This window comes from Oratosquilla oratoria, chromosome 13 (genome assembly GCF_046742065.1).
Source record: "Oratosquilla oratoria isolate Oo_2021 chromosome 13, ASM4674206v1, whole genome shotgun sequence".
NCBI classification, from domain to species: Eukaryota; Metazoa; Arthropoda; class Malacostraca; order Stomatopoda; family Squillidae; genus Oratosquilla; species Oratosquilla oratoria.
In genome coordinates this window covers 42,199,964-42,218,771 of record NC_134789.1, presented here as the reverse complement: position 1 = coordinate 42,218,771, position 18,808 = coordinate 42,199,964, and the positions used below count along the sequence as shown (strand labels likewise).

At 41.0% G+C, this 18,808-nt stretch overlaps 1 protein-coding gene across 2 annotated transcripts in view; it reads left to right on the top strand.

Annotated features, from left to right (window-relative positions):
* Nucleotides 1-18,808, top strand: part of LOC143032402 (acyl-coenzyme A thioesterase 5-like) — a 110,992-nt gene that overhangs the window by 79,150 nt on the left and 13,034 nt on the right. The window contains exons 7-9 of one of the 2 annotated variants that reach the window (XM_076197126.1): nt 2,612-2,800; nt 3,751-3,948; nt 14,932-15,136. In XM_076197126.1, the coding sequence (XP_076053241.1) occupies nt 2,612-2,800; nt 3,751-3,948; nt 14,932-15,135 (591 nt within the window). In that variant the 3' untranslated portion in view covers nt 15,136. The remainder of the gene's footprint in view (nt 1-2,611; nt 2,801-3,750; nt 3,949-14,931; nt 15,137-18,808) is intronic. The other variant, XM_076197127.1, reaches the window with a different exon arrangement.

The window sequence follows — 18,808 nt, the reverse complement described above, 5'->3', positions numbered from 1 at the left end:
CAGCCAATTTGTTCTTCAATGGAACCACACTTATTGAGTCAGGGAGATCTGAATTATCTTGTGTGGGATTTAAACTTGTCAAAAAAGCAATCTGGACTTCTTGCTTCCAGGTTAAAGGGCTGGAATCTTCTCCAGAAAGAATCCAAAATTAGTTTTTACCGTAAGTGACATTGTGATTTTGAACAGTTTTTCTTACTTGAGGATGGTGTAGTATTTTGCAATGATGTATATTTTGTTATGGAGGAACAGGAATGAGTGGCATTTGTTTATTGATTCTTGAAAAGTGACCTTGAAAGCTGGTTTGGTCCGAAATGGAAATAAGTTTCCTTCTGTTTCTCAGGCCCATGCAGCTAACATAAAGGAAACATATAAGAGTATGAAACTTCAATTGCAAAAAATTAAGTATGAAGAACATAAATGGAATAGCTGTGATGACCTAAAGGTTGTGTCACTTTTACTTGGAATACAGTTGGGTTACACAAAGTTTTGTGGATTTCTCTGTGAGTGGGACAGTCAGGATAAGAAAAATCATTATGAAAAGAATGGGTGGCCAAAATGATCTCTGAGAGAAGAATGTTGTCAGTCCTCCTCTTGTTGATTCAGAGAAAAGTTATCTGCCTCCTTTACATATTAAGCTTGGGTTGATGAAAATTTTTGTTAACGGTATGGGTAAAACTGGCAAAGGATTTACATATTTGACAAATAGATTTCCTAGAGTAATTGATACAAAAATCAAAGAAGGTGTTTTTGTTGGACCACAGATTAGCGAGCTGATGAGAGACCAGATTTTTTTTGAAGAGCTAAATGATCTTGAATAAGCTGCATGGCTGTCATTTAAGAAAGTTTGTGCAGAGTTTTTTGGGGAATCACAATGTAAATATCTATTCTGAAATCGTATAAGAGCTACTGACATCCTACAAGGTCGAGACTCTCACTTGGACTTTTTCCCTGCAAATCTTGGCGCCGTCAGTGACGAACACGTTGAAAGGTTTCAGCAGGACATTCTGAACATAGAAACCCGCTATCAAGGGAAGTGGAGCTCTTCAATGTTGGCTGATTACTGTTAGACACTAAAGAGGGATCTCCCAGAAGCAAAATACGCTCGAAAATCATACATTTCTACATTGTAAAGGTAAGTTTCATTGAAATATCATCCTCATTTATTAGTTATAATTGCTCAAAATTTAATATGCTATCACAGAAAAACTATGCCTGATAGAAAAAATCTGAAAACAGCAGAAAAATTCTCTCAAGTTCATCTCCTTTTGGTTGTGAGACAGGTATTGTAATCAATTTTGTTGACCAGTGTAATAATAGAATGATAATGATATGATAATATTAATAATGTTAACAATAACAATGATAATTATGATGATAATAATAATGATGATAACAATAACAATAATATCACAATAATAACAATAGTAGTAGTAATAATAACTTGTATATCCCCTGTGTAAGGGGGAAAAAGCCTTTGGTATATGTATGTATATCTACTTATCAAGAGTTTCTTCCCCCATAAAAGGAAAGTAATCAGCCAAGGCACACACCTACTCCCATTCATTGTTTCCCTCTCGTCGTAACTCCTCATGAATGAAGGGTCATCTCTGACTCCTACCCACTGCCCAGGTCAGAAACAATGCAGCAAGACACAGTGCATCCATAGCAGAACCACTTCGTTTATATGGTGACCCTCCCTCCTTGTCACCTCATGCAGAAAATAGAGAATACTGGGAGCCTTCAGACTGCATAAAAAAAATCTATAGAACACCCATTTGTCACTCACACATATCCACTGACTTTTCCCTTCCCTGCTCAACAGGGGTGATGATGATGATAATGATTGATGTATGATGATTATGATGATTGATGGATGATGATGGTGATAATGGATGATGATGATTATAGATGGATTATGATGTTAATGATGATGATTGATGGATGATGATGACGATTGATGGATGATAATGATGATTGATGGATAGTGATGATTCATGGGTGATGATGATGATGATTGATAGATAATAATGATTGATAGATGATGATGATTGATAGATGATAATGATTGATAGACGATGATTGATGACGATAGTTGATGGATGATGATGATGATTATGATTGACAGCAACAATAATGATAATGATAATTGTTACATTGAGCTTCAATAAGTGAAAAACCTGCAACCAGTGGCTGTTATTTGGCCCTCCCATAGATCTCTGGGAAGAAACTTTTGTTGCCTATGTTGTATTGATGTAAAACTGATTCTGTGTCACTGACCGAAAGTGGTAGGAGGGGAGCAGTCACTAGATGTTGGCTCTCCATGCATGAAAAAGTGTAAGAAACAGTTAAATTTGAGAGAGATCTTGGGCTCAGTCTAAAGACCAAGTTTCAGCCCCTCAGGGTTGCGCTCCGATGGAAGTGAGGGAATTGATGGGTTTTGAAAATGGGCAGCTCCGCAGTTCATCTTGCATGAATTGGTTCCATGAGATGGAAATTCATGCATATATAAATATCTCCCATAGTTTAAGTCAAACTAACCAGTTAACAAAATATAGAGATTTTAAGTGTTGAAAATATTAGGAAAAAAATAACCATGGCCTTTCCCTTTCAGGTGATGAAGTCTGGTGTTGGAACAATTGGAGTGAGTAAAGGAGGTGATCTTGCATTATCAATGGCAACTTATATCCCTAAGGTCAAGGCAAGTGTCTGGATTAATGGCTGTAATGCAAATGTGCAGGCAGCTTTCAGACTTCACGGGAGTATCATTCCTGGCCTGCAGTTTGACTTAGCTGACGTGGAGGTTAGTCTCACAGAGAAACATTATTTTCTGCATAAAAAATTCTTAACCAAATTCTGCCTGTTGTATAGTGTGAACTAGGTCAGTTGGAGGTTAGTCTGATGTAGTTGAATCTTAATATGTGAACATAACCTGTTCCTGAAGGCTGTTCTAATATTGAAAAAGGACAGTTATAGAAAAAACTTGAAAAGGAACAGTTTCCCACACAGAGTGATAAATACATGGAACAAATTAGACAACAAAACAGTATATGCAAACACTATACAAGATTTTGAGATAAAACTTGATGTGGAGAGATACAAAGACGGGTCACCACGAGCATAGCTCCCTTCCCATATATTACAACTAGGTAAATACAACTAGGTAAATGAAAGTGGTCTTTGACTACTCGGATGAGAAAATGGTAAAGAGAATATTAGTTACACTGATAAGACCAAGATTGCTGTAACCCTATGGACACCCAGTACAAAAAAGAATATAAAGAAATTAGAAGGAATCCAAAGAGCAATGACAAAGATGGCACCAACACTCTAAATTGACATACAAACAGAGATTATCCAAACTGCAACTACCAACCCTGGAACAAAGAAGAGAAAGAGGCTATCTACTGGCCATTTACAGAATTATGAAAGGGCTACAACTCCTGATGGAGGTGAGGTAGATTTTGAAAATGGTCAGCTGTGCTGTCCATCTTGTAGAACAACCACAAACAGGTACCATGATTAAATCCTCCAGTTATGTACTATGTTATCATTTATAGTTGCAATATTACTATACATCATACAAAATCTTTAATAACTAACATTTTTGTTTTAGGGTAGCTTAGGCCAATGAAGAAACATGGGTGAAACATTCAGTTGCCCAAAGTCATAATACACTCATGTGATAATAAAAGCATTTCATATTTTTACTTGGTTTTCACCAGAAATTGTAAATTTGTATTATTCTTGCAGGTAAGAGATGATGGTGTTGTAAATGTTGCAGACTGTATGTACCATCCAGATGACTTTCCAGAAACAATAATACCCATAGAAAAAGCCAATGCAGAATTCCTTTTTCTTGTGGGTCTAGATGATCAAAATTGGAGAAGCGAGATATATGCTGACATGGCTTCTGAAAGGTTGAAAAAGGCTGGGAAGGCCAACTATGAGGTAGGTATTTGTTTTGTGTAAAAAGAATTTCTATGGTTTCTTTGTAGAAGAAACCATGAAATATATTACTTGATTTGATCTGAAGTGAGTTTTGTTACAACTTTTGTATGCATAATAGTTATCTGAACTGTGTATATATATATATATATATATGTATATATATATATATGTATATATGTATATATATGTATATATGTATATATATACATATATACATATGTATAGAATCTTTGGATTAATTCTTATCCCTATAGCTACTGAAGAAGGGTCTTGAACCCGAAATCGCGATCTAGCTAATATGACTACATACAGCCAAGTCATAAATTTCCTTCCTAAGGAAAACAAATCCTTAATAAGGTATATGGAAAATACCATTAAGAAAATTATTAATGCACAACTAGCCATCACTTTTAATGAAACATGCATTAGAGAAAAACTCCTGCCCAAATACACTGACAATATATATATATATATATATATATATATATATATATATATATATATATATATATATATATATATATATATAAATATATATATATATTGTGATATCATTGTGGCCTAGAGACACAGGAATGATAAAGCATTCCAACTTTTATTATCTCTCATTTTTTAGATCTACCTTAATCTCTCCTTTATCACCTTGATGGTTTTACCTCTCCATCTTTCCATAAAACAGTATATTTTAACCTTTTCTTGATCCTGTACTCAGACTTTATGCAATCCAGAACCCATATACATGTAATAATCAGAGCTAGGCATGTTACCGCCGGAGAAGTAATGCATTACCAAAAAAGCTGGGGTGCATTTCCGTCAATGCATGACCTATTTTAATTTCCTTAGAGTTGTGTGTGTGTATATATATATATATATATATATATATATATATATATATATATATATATAAATATATATATGTATATATATATATATATATATATATATATATATATATATATATATATATGCACAATTTTTTTTTTTTTTTTTTTAGTCCAAAATACAAAGTTATAAACCCAAATTCACCCTTCAACTAACCTTAACACATAGTGGAACATAACACATTAGTTTGAGGTTGAAATAAGTGTTCTTTACTCGTTTTCATCTGATGAAAATCCCTTGAAATCCGGTAGTGAGGTACTTGCATCTTGTGATGGGCCAGGTTCACAGACTTTAACTGGTGGTGCAGGAGTGAAAAAACTCGTTATTTTTCCTTGACGACCTGGCTGGTGCTGCTCCTTGATGATCAATTCCCTCAACATTCTCAGAGATCCATAATGTGAGGCAGTTTCAGGGATGGTGCTCTAAGTCGTATAATCAAGTAAGGCATCAACGTATGAGCGGAGTTGAGAAAGCCTTACTTTCTTCACGTTCACATCCGGCTCCTCTTCACTGCTGCTGTCCTCCCTTTCACCGGTTACAGAGGCAATGATTTCGTCGTCATTCATTTCATGGTGTCCCTGAACTTCATCTTGCTCCTCCAGCCACTCACGCACATCATCAACCAAATTCGTCACACACATTTCTTAGATATATTGAACTCCATCTCCCATTTCTTACTCCATTCCCATACTTTATTGAGATCACTCTGCAGTGATTCACAATCTTCTTCAGTGTTCACTTTTTTTAACTGTTTTGCATCATCTGCAAAGAAGCTCATATAACTTTCAATTTCTTTATCCATATCATTAATATATATAGCAAACATTATTGGGGCTAGAACAGTTCCTTGTGGACCACCACTTATTACTTCATCCCAATTAGAGTGTTTGTCTCTTATCACTACTCTCATTTTTCTTTCTTGCAAAAAGTCTTCCATCCATTTAAGCAGTTTGCCCTGTATTCCTCCTTCAGTTTCTAATTTCTTAAGCAACTTCTTATGTGGTACTTTGTCAAAAGCTTTTTTTAGGTCTAGAAATGCACAATCAACCCATCCATCTCTTTCTTGTATTATGTCTATTAGTCTTGAATAGAAACATATTAAATTGGTGATGCATGATCATCCTTGTCTGAATCCAAATTGCCTTGGATTTAGCATGTTGTTTTTTTCTAAATACTTTAACCATCTATTTTTGATCATTCTTTCACAAATTTTTGCTATTGTACTTGTTAGAGAGACTGGTCTATAGTTGGTAGGGTCTTCTTTATTTCCCCCTTTATATACAGGTACTATATTTGCTCTTTTCCAATCTTCTGGAACTTTTCCTTCTTTCAATGATTGATTGATTGATTAATTAGAGTGGGCAAAAGCCCGGCACAGGGTCGTTAGACCATTCGTGCCATGGGATAAAATAGATAACGAGGTTAAAATATTAGATTCTAAAAATTAAAACAACTACAACGTTATTGTCTGACTAATTATTAAAATAATTACGAACTACAATAGAAGTAAGATTACCAATACATAGGTACGACACAGTTAAGATTAGATATAATAGAATAAATTAACGTCTTTTAAAAATCCTACAAGGGGTTGTATCATGGGTGTAGCACCAAGTATCTTACGGAGGTCAGGAGGGAGGCCCCACTTCCGCCGCCAAGGCTCGTAGTATCTGCACTCGAGCAGGAAATGACGAACGGAAAAGGGAGAGCCACACCTCTCGCAAGAAGGGGGAATCCGGGGAAGAGAGAATAAAAATTCGTGGGTTATCTTTGTATGTCCAATACGTAAACGGTTTAAAAGTTTCGGATAGAAACGGTTGTGGTGGGAAAGAAGTGGCCAGCGATCTGCAGAACATTTTATGCTCCGTAGCTTTTTGTTCGTTCTAATATTGTCCCAGGTGGTGTCAAACTTTCTACGCACGCGGGAGATGGTAGTGCGGATGTCGGAAAAGGGAGAGTCCCCGCGCGATGGTAAGGGACGGGCCACCGCAGATTTGGCCGCTCTGTCCGCCTTCTCATTGCCAATGATACCAACGTGTCCAGGGGACCAGCAGAATCGGACAGTTTTTTCCCTGGCTGCTGTTCTCGTTAGCCACTCTTGGATCTCAGATATCACGGGGTGGGACGGAATAAAATTAGTAAGTGCTAAAATTGATGATTGAGAGTCGCTATAAATGGTAAAATCATTCAAATCTGAATTAAGAATAAAGTGCTTCAAAGCGAGTAAAATTGCGTAAAGTTCAGCCGTAAAGACAGATGAGGTGAAGGGTAATTTTGCCGTGAAAGTTTGAGACGATGTTACGGCTGCGCAGCCCACACCAGCGGGAGATTTTGACCCGTCAGTATAGACCGCGATGGAGTCGGCATGTGATTCTTTATGCTCCTCAAACGAGGCAGCAATGATGTAGGGTAGGTGTCCACTTTTTTATTGTTCCATGGGGCAGAACTCGGGAATGGGCTTGCACCAAGGTGGGGTATCAAAGTTTCTGGATTCGGACACCTTAAGGGGGCAGTCGCTTCCCTCCTCAAGTAGACGGAGCGCGCGTATGTGTGCTGGGACTGAAGCCGATCTTTTGGTGTTGTATGTATCCCTGAGTCTCACGTTATTAACCACGTCAAAAGATGGTATCTTTCTGAACGATTTGCACTTGAAGTAAAAGGAGAGTAAAAGTTGCTCCCTTCGGTTAGAGAGCGGCAAATCGCCAGAGAGGACGTAGAGGGATTCGACAGGAGAGGTACGGTAGGCACCAGTACACAGTCGCAAAGCCTGGTGGTGTATCGTATCGAGGGAGTGGAGGGACGTCGCACTTGCCGAGGAATAGATCTGGCACGCGTAATCCAGTCGTGATCTTATAAGGGCGTGGTATAATCTGAGGAGCGAAGGCTGGTCCGCTCCCCAGTCGCGTCCAGAAACCGTCTTTAAGATGTTGAGGGCGGAGAGGGAAGATTGTCTAAGATTGAGTATGTGGTTGTTCCACGTAAGGTTTTGGTCAAAAATGACCCCAAGAAACTTAGTCGACTGCTCATAGGGTATTGGAATGCCTCCCAGAATAATATGTGGAGGAACTTTCTGGCGCGGTCGTTGTTGAGACTTGCAAAAGTGCATCGCCACCGTCTTCGATGAGGAGAATCGGCAGCCTCTGCGAGAGGCCCAGGAAGTAGCAGCATTTACACCGCTCTGAGTGCGTGTGATTGCTGTGAAAAGGTTTATGGAGGAGAAGTACAAAAGGAAGTCATCAGCGAAGAGTGAGCACTGGAGTGAAGTGTCTGCCTCAGCAACCGCCTGGGCTATTCCATTGATGCTGACCAAGAACAAGGTGGGGCTGATGACGCTGCCTTGGGGGACACCTTGCTCCTGGGGTTTGGGCGACGAATATGCTCCACCGATCTTCACTCTCAGAGTCCTATCTGATATGAAAGCTCGAAGGAAGGAAAACATCCTACCCCTTACTCCATCACGAGGAGGTTCATCAAGATACCCCCTCTCCAAGTCGTGTCGTACGCCTTCTCCAGGTCGAAGAAGACGGCGATGGTATTCATGTTGCGCACTAGGGCGTCCTGCACGTGTGTCGAAAAACGGAGTAGAGGATCTAAGGTGGAGCGGTGTCGACGAAAGCCGAATTGGTAAGGGGTGAGGTGGTCTCTACTCTCCAGGTAGTGGGTAAGTCGAAGGTTGACCATCCTCTCAAATATCTTGCACAATACACTCGTCAGGGCGATCGGCCGGTAACTAGAAGGGATCTGGTGATCCTTGCCTGGCTTGGCTATGGGGATGATCGTAGACAATCGCCAAGATAATGGTAAGAGACCAGAGTACCAAATCCTGTTATATATCGCTAGAAGGGTTATGAGAGTCTCCGAAGGAAGGTGTTTAATCATGTCCACACTAATCGTGTCGTCGCCTGGGCTAGTATTCGGCGTCTGGTCGATAGCATGCTTGAGTTCGCGGAGGGAGAAGGGCAGATTGTAAGTTTCAGTGTCGGTAGGAGCGTGGTCATCAGAATTCGTCACGTGATCCGGTAGCTGGAGTTCTCGATGTAGGGCAGTAGAGCTGGAAATACGGGAGAAGTGTGTGGCCTGAGATAACGGTGTTATTTATAAGGAGGACGGTTGAGGAGATGGTATGTACCTGCCGGAAAGCTTCTTCACTCGGTTCCAAACTGACGCCGAAGGCGTCGACGTTTTAATGGTCGATACGTAGTTCTGCCATGATATGCGCTTCGCCTCCTTCATATACTTTCGTTTGGTCGCAACCGCTTTCTGGTATACCATCTTATTGGTCTCCGTCGGAAGGCGACGGAAACGCCGGTAGCAGGAACGAGCGGTGTCACGAAGCTTCCGGCAGGTGTTGTCCCACCAGGGAACAGGTGGTCTGCCAATCGGTGGGCGGCTAACCGGTATAGAACCGCCGGCGGCGTTAAGAATAATTGAGACGAATTGATTATAAGCTTGAATCGGGTCATCCACTCGCAAGTCACTTAGTTCGGAGCACAGCTCCCCAAAGAGTGGCCAATTTGCCGCTTTCAACTTCCACCTTTGGGGCTGGGAGATGGGGGGAGGAGAAACACGAGAGACTACTATCGGGTAGTGGTCGCTGCCGTGTAAATCCGCACACACCCTCCAGGAGAAGTCCACGAGGACCGCTGAAGTGCAGATTCCGAGGTCCAGGACAGAAGTAGTGTTGAGGAAGATGTTATGATAAGTCGGGTTTTCATCGTTAATGAGGGAGACCTCGTTCTCCTCTAAAAGTTTTTCAATGGTGCGGCCCTTCTCGTTACGGGAAGAGCTATGCCACAAAGGACTGTGTGCGTTCAGATCACCAAGAATGATAATGGGGGTGGGAGTGCATCGACAAGTTCTTGAATGTCGGAAGCATTAACGCTAGAGCTTGGTGGCAGGTATAGGGAGCAGATCGTGTAGCTCTTGCTAATGATGGCCCGTACAGCGGTCGCCTGGAGAGTTGTGCGCAAAGGGATGGTAGAATGTTGAACGCTTGCGTGGACGACTATTGCAGCACCGCCCCTGCTTGGAGAACCGGCTGCAGGAACGGTACCGTAGAACCTGTAGTTCATACCTAGATTATAGTGACTGGAGGGAAGCATAGTTTCTTGAAGACAGACAACTCCGGGGTTGTGTTCACGGAGGAGGTACTTCAATTCCTCCCCGTTCGCACGAAGACCTCGGATGTTCCATTGAAGGAGTGTCGTGGGTGGTGAGAATTTGAAGAATTAATTAGAGTGCCGCCCCCCGATGGGGGACGGCTTAAGTTGGCCATCATGGGGTTTACGAGATTCGCGTCCCATAGGAGTTTTTTGAGGTAAGGTCTTGGCTCTCTGGTCTCTTTCTTTCGGTCTTTGTTCTGGTGATTTAGAAGATGGATCGGGATTAGGTGGCGGTTGTTTCCTCGACGGATCTGGCGTGGTTTTGATAGGGTGAGGTTGTGTAAGCTTTTTATTGGATTTGGGGGACACTGAGGGAGGCGGCTGAAGGGAGGTGTTGGAGGGCGCGGTCTTGGATGGGCGGTCGTTCGAGTCGCCGTCGGGCAGGGGTCGTTTCTGGGGAAGCTTCTTGCCGGAAAGGGCAGGGTGATGTTTAGGTAACTGCGGGAATGATGGAAGGTCCAAGAGCGAAGTTGTGGAGTTGCTTGGGCTCTTCATCATAACGTCTTCGGTGTCAGGAATCTCCCCATCCTGCACAGACGACGGGGTGGAAATGGATGTCATCTGGGGGAAGTCACTCATTGATGAAGAGTTTGCGCTAGATTGCGCCAATGGGGGCTGAGAGCACGATTGTCCCGAAGTGGGGGGCTTTTTTTCAAAGGATGGTGTGGGCGATCTATAGACCTTAGTTGAAGATTTTGATGACTTGCTAGGCTTAGAGTTGTTCTGGGGCAATTGTGACTTACTGGCTTCAGGGCGCTTCTTCGGTGATCTATCAGAAGACATTACGGGTCGAGAAGAAGGATTAACTGGATCAAGAGTGCCAAGATTGGGTGTATTTGTCAGATGTGGAGGGGGAGAATCAAGTATGAGATTACTGTCGGTGACGCGAGATATGACACGTTGGGAGGTCGACTGGCGTGAAGATTGAGAGGATTGTGCGGGGACGGTCGCGGCGGATGATGTGGTATCCGGATGTGATGATGAGGGAAGGAGCGACGGGTTAGCCTTTACTGAAGCCTTCGTTGCCGATGCGTAAGACGTGGGGCGCTGACCCCCCCGTAGGATGGCTGCCGCACCGCGAAAGCTGGTTCGGTTATTGTACGCAGTTTCCGAGACCAGTCTTTGCCAGGAGTGTTCCTCACACTCCCTCGAGAATGTGCGGTGAGTGCCATTACAAGCAGCGCAGTTTGGCGCAAGATCGCAGCATTCACCCTCAGTGACGTGGGATGGTTTGGCGCAGTTGCGGCAGAGGGCAGGAGAACTACAGATCTTGGAGGAGTGACCGTACCGCAGGCAGCGGGTGCATGTCCTTGGCGATTGAACGTAGGACCTAACCGTACAGCGGTGGGGCCCAATCACGATCACGTCTGGGGGATTTGAGTCGGAGAACTTTAATATTATCAGCGGTGTTGGGACAAACTTTTGTTCTTCTGGGCTATACTTGGATACTACGTGGGCATCCAAGACGTTCTGGGGGCACATGTTAAGAAGGGTAGTGGTTGGAAGGCTACTAAGGGAAGAGTTAAAAATCTTACCCTTTAAGCCATTATAGACATAAAATGGATAAATCTTGATGATTCCGCTGCCATAAAGATCTCCGGACGTACCCTGGAGCATAAATCCCTGGTGGGGTTTTACCTTCACTAGGTAGGTGTTGCGACCAAAGCGCGTGAAGGTTTCTGGAGTGAGTGGAGGGTTGGCGATCATTTTGTTGATCATATTAAATACTAGGACATCGTTACTGCCCTCCTCGACAGTCACTAGGTTATACACGGGGGCTAAAGCATAGGGATGGGGACGTTCAGGGAGCTCGGGAGTAAGGTATGTATCATTAGGGACGAAGTCATCGTCTTGTTCTTCAATATTTGATATTTTTAGGATGGAACATTTCAAGGTCGAATCCGCGATTTTATTACCATTGAGGGCAACGCTGGCTGCAATGCATTCTGATGGAGCTAAGAAACGCACATAAAAGTTGTTATAATTTGACTTAACACGAGCTCGAAAAAGTTTAGGCGCCTTGGGGCATGTTCGATGCCAAGGAGTCTTTTATTCGGGGTAGACGACGCTGTCTTACCAGCTGCGTCAGCTGGAGCCGGATTTGGGGGGCCGGCCACCCCACTAGAGGGAGATTTTTTCATGATTGGCTGCCAGGGCCAGGTTGTAGTGAGGATAGGGAGGACGGCACCAGGCGGAGCCTCACGCCTGGGCTAGGACTTGGATCGTAATCCTACTGCACTGGCTTACCGTGCTGCAATGCAGGCGCCCTTCGAGGTGGCATGATACCCTGCCACCAACAAACCTATTGGCAGGGACGCATTACCGTAGGATGGGTGTAGCGCCGCTACTGAGAGGGGCGGTTGAAAGTTAGGTCGGAGGGAGGGGACAGCAAGCGGAAGAGAAGGAAAGAGTGGAAAAGGAAGTCTAAGAGGAAGCCCTGTGCGGGGAAACAAGAGCCCCGCCCGGGGATCGGCATTAGTCGCCTCTTACGACACGCAGCCGACGTGGCGGGGGCTATATTCTATACTACCCCCCCTAGCCCCAGGGGGTCCTTCTTTCAAGGAACTGTCTATTATGCTATGTATTTTGTCTGCCAGTTCATTCCTGCATTCTTTCAAAATCCAGTTTGCTATTTCATCTTGTCCATGCGATTTTCTGACATCAAGGTTGCTCAAGTGTTTCATTATTTCATTCTTTGTTACTTCTATTTCTTTCATAGGAGGGACTTTCTCTTCCCATTCAATTTCTCCAGGTAGTATGTTCTCCCTTGTAAACACCGATTTAAAATGCTTGTTCATAATTTCTGCCATTTCTATTTCCTCTGTGTATTCAACTTCTTGTTGTAATTTCTCTAATTCTTGTTTGTTTTTCAGTTTGTTGTTTACAAATCTGGAAAATAGTTTTGGTTGATCTTTACATTTTTCTATGACATCTTTTTCATATTTTCTCTTTTCCTCTCTGCGCACTTGTACATATTCATTTCTATAACTAGTATATATTTTCCATTTTTCAGGTCTTTTGTCTTCAATTTTGTCCAAGCTTTGTCTCTTTTGTCTTTTAACTCCCTACAACTTTTGTTGTACCAGCACTTTACATATTCTTTTTCTTGCTTTTGTCTTAAGACATACTTTTCCACTCCTTTTTATATATATATATATATATATATATATTTTTTTTTTTTCAAAATATTCCATTTCTCTTCCACTGTTGTTTCTTCTTTGTAAATTCTTTCCCAGTTTTCTTTTTGAAAGAATTCTCTTATTTTATCAAAATTTGTTTTTCCATACATCAATCTTCCTTGTCTATATTGTTCATTTCTTTTCATGTATTTTTCCTCATTTAGTTCCAGTTGGAGAATGGTTGTATATGGAAAATGTTGTGATGAATGAGGTGGAATGGACGGGGGAATGGGGGGTGAGGTAGTGTGTGTGAGCAAAAATTTTGACGCAGCCCGAAGGGATTTCTCCCCGTCCTCTCCTTTATATGGGGGGACGGAGAGGGGGGGGGTCGCCGATTTAATGAAGCGGCCTTGCTGTGGATGTGCTGTGTCCTGCAACACTGCTTCTGACCCAGGGCAGTGGACAGGGTGCAGGGATGACCCGTCATCTAGGAGGTGCTAAGATGGGGGGGAGGGTGGAGGGGTGTGGAGTGTTTTCGGGGATGGAATGGGTGGGAATGATTTTGTGCCTTGTCCTTTTTGGCTACCTCCCTGGAAAGGGGGAAAAAGCCTTGGTATATGTATGTATGTAGTTCCAGTTCAATCAATATGTGGTCACTTTTACTTATTGGTGTCTTATATTCAATCTTTTCCACTATTCCAGGTTCTGATGTGATTATTAGGTCTAGTCTCGATGGTTCTTCTTCATTTCTATACCTAGTGTTCTCTTGAATCCATTGTGTCATTGTATGGTCAATAATCATCTCAAGTAGAACATTTTCCCATGAGTCGTCTCCACCCTTTACTGTCATCTCTTCCCAGCAGATTTCTTTGCAATTAAAGTCGCCCATCATAACTATTCTTCCCCCATCTTCCATTATCTTATTTAATGTTATCCTTGTGTCGTCTAACATACTTTTATGTTCACTCTCTTCCCATGAGGCTGTTTTTGGAGGCACATAATTTATCACAAACTTTCTGCTCTTCTTATCTCTGTCTTCCATTTCGATCATAATCATCTCTACTGTATTCTTTCCATATGTGACACTCATGTTTATATCTTTCTTAGTCTGGAACATAACTCCACCCCCTTGTTTTGTCTCTCTGTTTCTAATCCAATGATTATATGCATCATGTCCTACACTGGGTGGTAGTGGACCTTTTAATTTTGTCTCTACAATTCCCATTATGTCTGGTTCTTTCTCCTTCACTGGTCTGAAGTGCACAGCATCAGATGCCTAATGTATGATGCATCACATTATTTGTGTTATAAAACAGAGTTACTGCTTCATTACTTGTTCTCTTTCACTCTGAGTAATAATAAACACAGAAAATATGATCAAACCTGTTCACAGAATTCAGGGATCACTTAGCTATAGCTACAAAATAGGTGTAATCAAGATGCTGATGTCAGCATCCTTGTATACCCACTTACACCTTATGACACCTACATAGGTGTCATTATATGGAAGAGGTTAAGGGTGATCTGTAAGAAGGCTGGTTAGTGTGGACCTGATGTGTCTTGTGAATATTTTCTGAGTTTTTGGTCTGGAATACTTATTTCAGTATGGATCTTATTGTGTTAATAGCATTGATTTACTAATTTGTGTATGCATGTGTAATGTCACCAGTTTACACAAATTACAAATACGATCAGGTCTACAGCACAAAATGAAATCAAATTCCAGATGCTCTCTTATAGACTTTCATTCATAACTTCCTCCTGATACTCAACTGATTTGTTAATCCAAGTCATAAAAACAAAGCTATTCTGTCCCATAGGTGGTTCAGTATGAAGGTTGCGGTCATCTGTTGGAGCCTCCTTTTGCTCCTTTCTCTTCTGTCACATACCATGCAGTGGTTAAAAACCCCATCATATGGGGTGGAAGTCTCATCCCACATGTTCAAGCCCAGGAATCATCATGGAATAAAATACTAAACTTCTTGAAGAATATACTCAGATATCCAAATGTTTCCAAACTTTAATGTAAGGAATCTGATACATGATTTGTGGCATGAAATTATATAACAGCAGAGCTGATTAACCATGATTTTGTGTGTGTCACTTATTTATATGTATTCTGTGAATTTAATTATTTTGTATAAAAGTATTGTTTTCATAATGGTAGGAACATGATTTTGATTAGTGTCAGTCCGACCATTGCCCCTGGTCTCTCTTGCAGGAGACTCATGGCTCCCAGGTAACTGGTTACAGACTCTGGGTCCACACACTCACTCAGTGCTGGGGTATTGACTCATATTAGGTAATTGACTCTCCATATTTGATGCTATTTTTGTACTATAGATATCTCTCATAGAGATATATTGGATGCCTGCATCCACAAATTATCCTAATTTCTTTTTAATCTGCATTGGCAAATGTATCTGCAACATATGCATCCATGATTTGAAAATGAGGATATTACTCAGCATAGTGTTCAGAATTCAGATTTGCCATTCAGTCATTTAGAGTACCTGGGTTTCATGAGATTGATGACTGAAAAATGTCCACAGTACAAGCTGAAGCAGCACAATTTTTGTTCATCAATAAATTGCAATGAAATATTTGAGTCAGCATTCAGTAAAGTGAAAACAATTGTAAGTAAAAACAAACTGAACTGCAGTTTTGCTTTTACAACAGATATATGGCCAGACACCTCTGCAGGTGTTTCATTACTGACTCTCAGTGCTCATGCCATTACTGATTTACCTAGTTGTAGTTGTATTTTACGGGAATAGAGCTATGCTCGTTTTGACCCGTTTTTGTATCTCTCCACATCCAGTTTGCTTTTGAATTCGTGTATAGTTATGGCATTACCTGTTTCACTGTTCAATTCGTTCCAGACGTCAATCACTCTGTGTGGGAAACTGTTCTTTTTCAGATCTCTTCTGTAGCTGTCTTTCTTTAGTTTCTTTGCGTGTCCTCTTGTTTCTATTTGGTCCCATTTTGATAGATCATCTCTATCAAGAACTTCCATTCCTTTCATAATTCTGAAAATGGTCAACAAATCGCCTCTCTCCCTTCTCTGCTCTAACGTTGTCAGTTGTAATTTCTCCAATCTTTATTCATATGTCAAATTTGATAGTGTAGGTGCCATCTTAGTTGCCACTCTTTGGATTCTTTCTAATTTCTTTGTGCTAGGTGCCCACATTGATATAGCATATTCTAGTTTTGGTCTTATCAATGTAACAATTAATTTCTTAACCATCTCTTCATCCATGGAGTCGAATGCCACCTTCATTGATCTTAACAAATTGTAAGTCTCTCCAAATATCTTGTTTACATGTTTGTCAGGTGTCAATATTCCTAGGTCCTACTCTGAGTTAACTTTCTTTACTTCTTTGTCTCCAATCATATATTTTCCCGAAACTCTATTTTTGCCTTTTCCGAACTCCATTATGCTACATATCTTGATGTTGAAATTAATTTCGTATATCTGACTCCATTCCCATACTTTATGTAAGTCATCCTGTAACGATCTGCAATCTTCTTCTGTTTTCAACTCTCTTGAGCAATTTAGCATCGTCAGCAAAGAAATTCATGTAACACTTCATTCCTTTGTCCATATCATTTATGTATATGGCAAACATTAATGGAGCCAAAACAGAGCCCTGAGGGATGCCACTTTTTACTTCTTCCCATTTCGAGTTTTTATCTCTGTACCACTCTCATCTTTCTTCCATTTAGAAAGTCCTTCATCCATTCCAACAGCCTGCCTTGAATTCCTCCTATTTTTTTCAATTTTGTTTATTAATTTTTTGGATGCTTTTCTGTCTTCCATTTTTTCCAGGCTTTATCTCTCCTAGCTTTAGCCTCACTGCATCTTTTGTTAAACCAACATTTTTACATATTTCTTTATGCTTCTTTATTGGTACATATTTGCCAACTCCCTCTTTGTAATTCTCTTTAAATATGTTCCACTTGTCTTCCATATTTGTTTCTTCTTTTGTGTACCTATCCCAAGTTGCATACATACATATACCAAGGTTTTTCCCCCCTTACCAGGGAGGTAGCCTAAAAGGAAAAGGCATAAATCATTCCCACCCATTCCATCCCTGAATACACTCCACACCCCTCCACCCTCCCTCTTATCTTAGCACCTCCTGGATGATGGGTCATCCTTACACCTTGTCCACTGCCAATATCCCAATTTGCATTTTGGAAAAATTGCCTTAGTTTTTCAAAGTCCGTTTTGTTGTACATAAATCTACCTTCTCTATGTTTATCATTTCTGTCTATATTATACTGATCTTTTAATTTAAAGTCTATTAGTATGTGGTCACTTTTTCCAATAGGTGTTTTATACTCCATTTTGTTTACAATTTCTGGTTCTCTATGTTTATCATTTCTGTCTATATTATACTGATTTTTTAATTCAAATTCTATTTAGTATGTGGTCACTTTTTCCTGCTAATATGTCTGTCAGGTGACAGGTTGTCTTTTATTAAGATTCCCAAGTCTTTCTCCTCTTTTGTATTAGAATGGGTTCATTTCCCAAGGAATAGTTTAAGGATGACCTTTTGTCACTGTTGCCCATTTATGGATAATGTTGTGATGCATGAGGTGGAATGGGTGGGAGGATGGGGGGTGAGGTAGTATGTGTGAGCAAAATTTGACGCAGCCCGAAGGGATTCCTCCCCATTTTCTCCTTTTCTGCATGAGGGCACGGAGAGGGGGGTTGCCAATTTAATGAAGCACCCTTGCTGTGGATGTGTTGTGTCTTGTGACACTGCCTCTGACCCAGGGCAGTGGACAAGATGCAGGGATGACCCGTCATCCAGGAGGTGCCAAGATAAGAGGGAGGGTGGAGGGGAGTGGAGTGTATTAGGGATGGAATGGGTGGGAATGGTTTTTATGCCTTTTTCTTCTTGGCTACCTCCCTTGTAAGGGGGAAAAAGCCTTTGGTATATGTATGTATGTATTTCCAAATCTTACTCGTAATGCAAAATATTCGTTAAGCAAAACAATTTTTCCCATAGGAGTCAATGTAAAATATAATAATGCATCCCATGCTTAAGGAAAAATACCCAAGAATGATTTGTAAAAATATAAAATATAGTTTTATTTCATTATTAACACATCAAATAGAAATATTTTAATATACATTAAATGAACCTTGGAGAGAATAAATATTTAGTAAAATGAAATAAATATAAATATAAATACTGTTGCAGTTTACGAAAAGACGTTAGCTCATGGCGCAAGGGAGAAAGAGTCAGGGGGAGGATTATTAAGGTGGAGGAGACACAGCATTATTATTGAATAAATTTGTAGCATGTACGAGTGTAGCCACTGCCTTATTAGGGTGATACTTCTCAATGTACAGTGAAACAGTTACTATGTTTTAAGTATTTCCCTTATTGCATTGGAAGGTTGTTGCTCTGCTGAGGCTTTTACCTCCTCTTCCCTTGACAAAATCTCCTCCACAACTTCTAGCTGTGAAATAGAATGCAACTCCATAAGCTCTTTGGTGGTCAGCTCCTGTCTATGCTCTTCCACAAGCTTATCAATGTTGTTCTTATCCACTTCCAGTCCCATGGTCTTGACCAAAGACACAATCTCATTGACTACAGGCTCCACAGGCACTGACTCAAACCCTCAAAGTCGCAATTGACAATGCTGTCTGACCAAAGTTTCTTCCAAGCTGAAATAATGTTT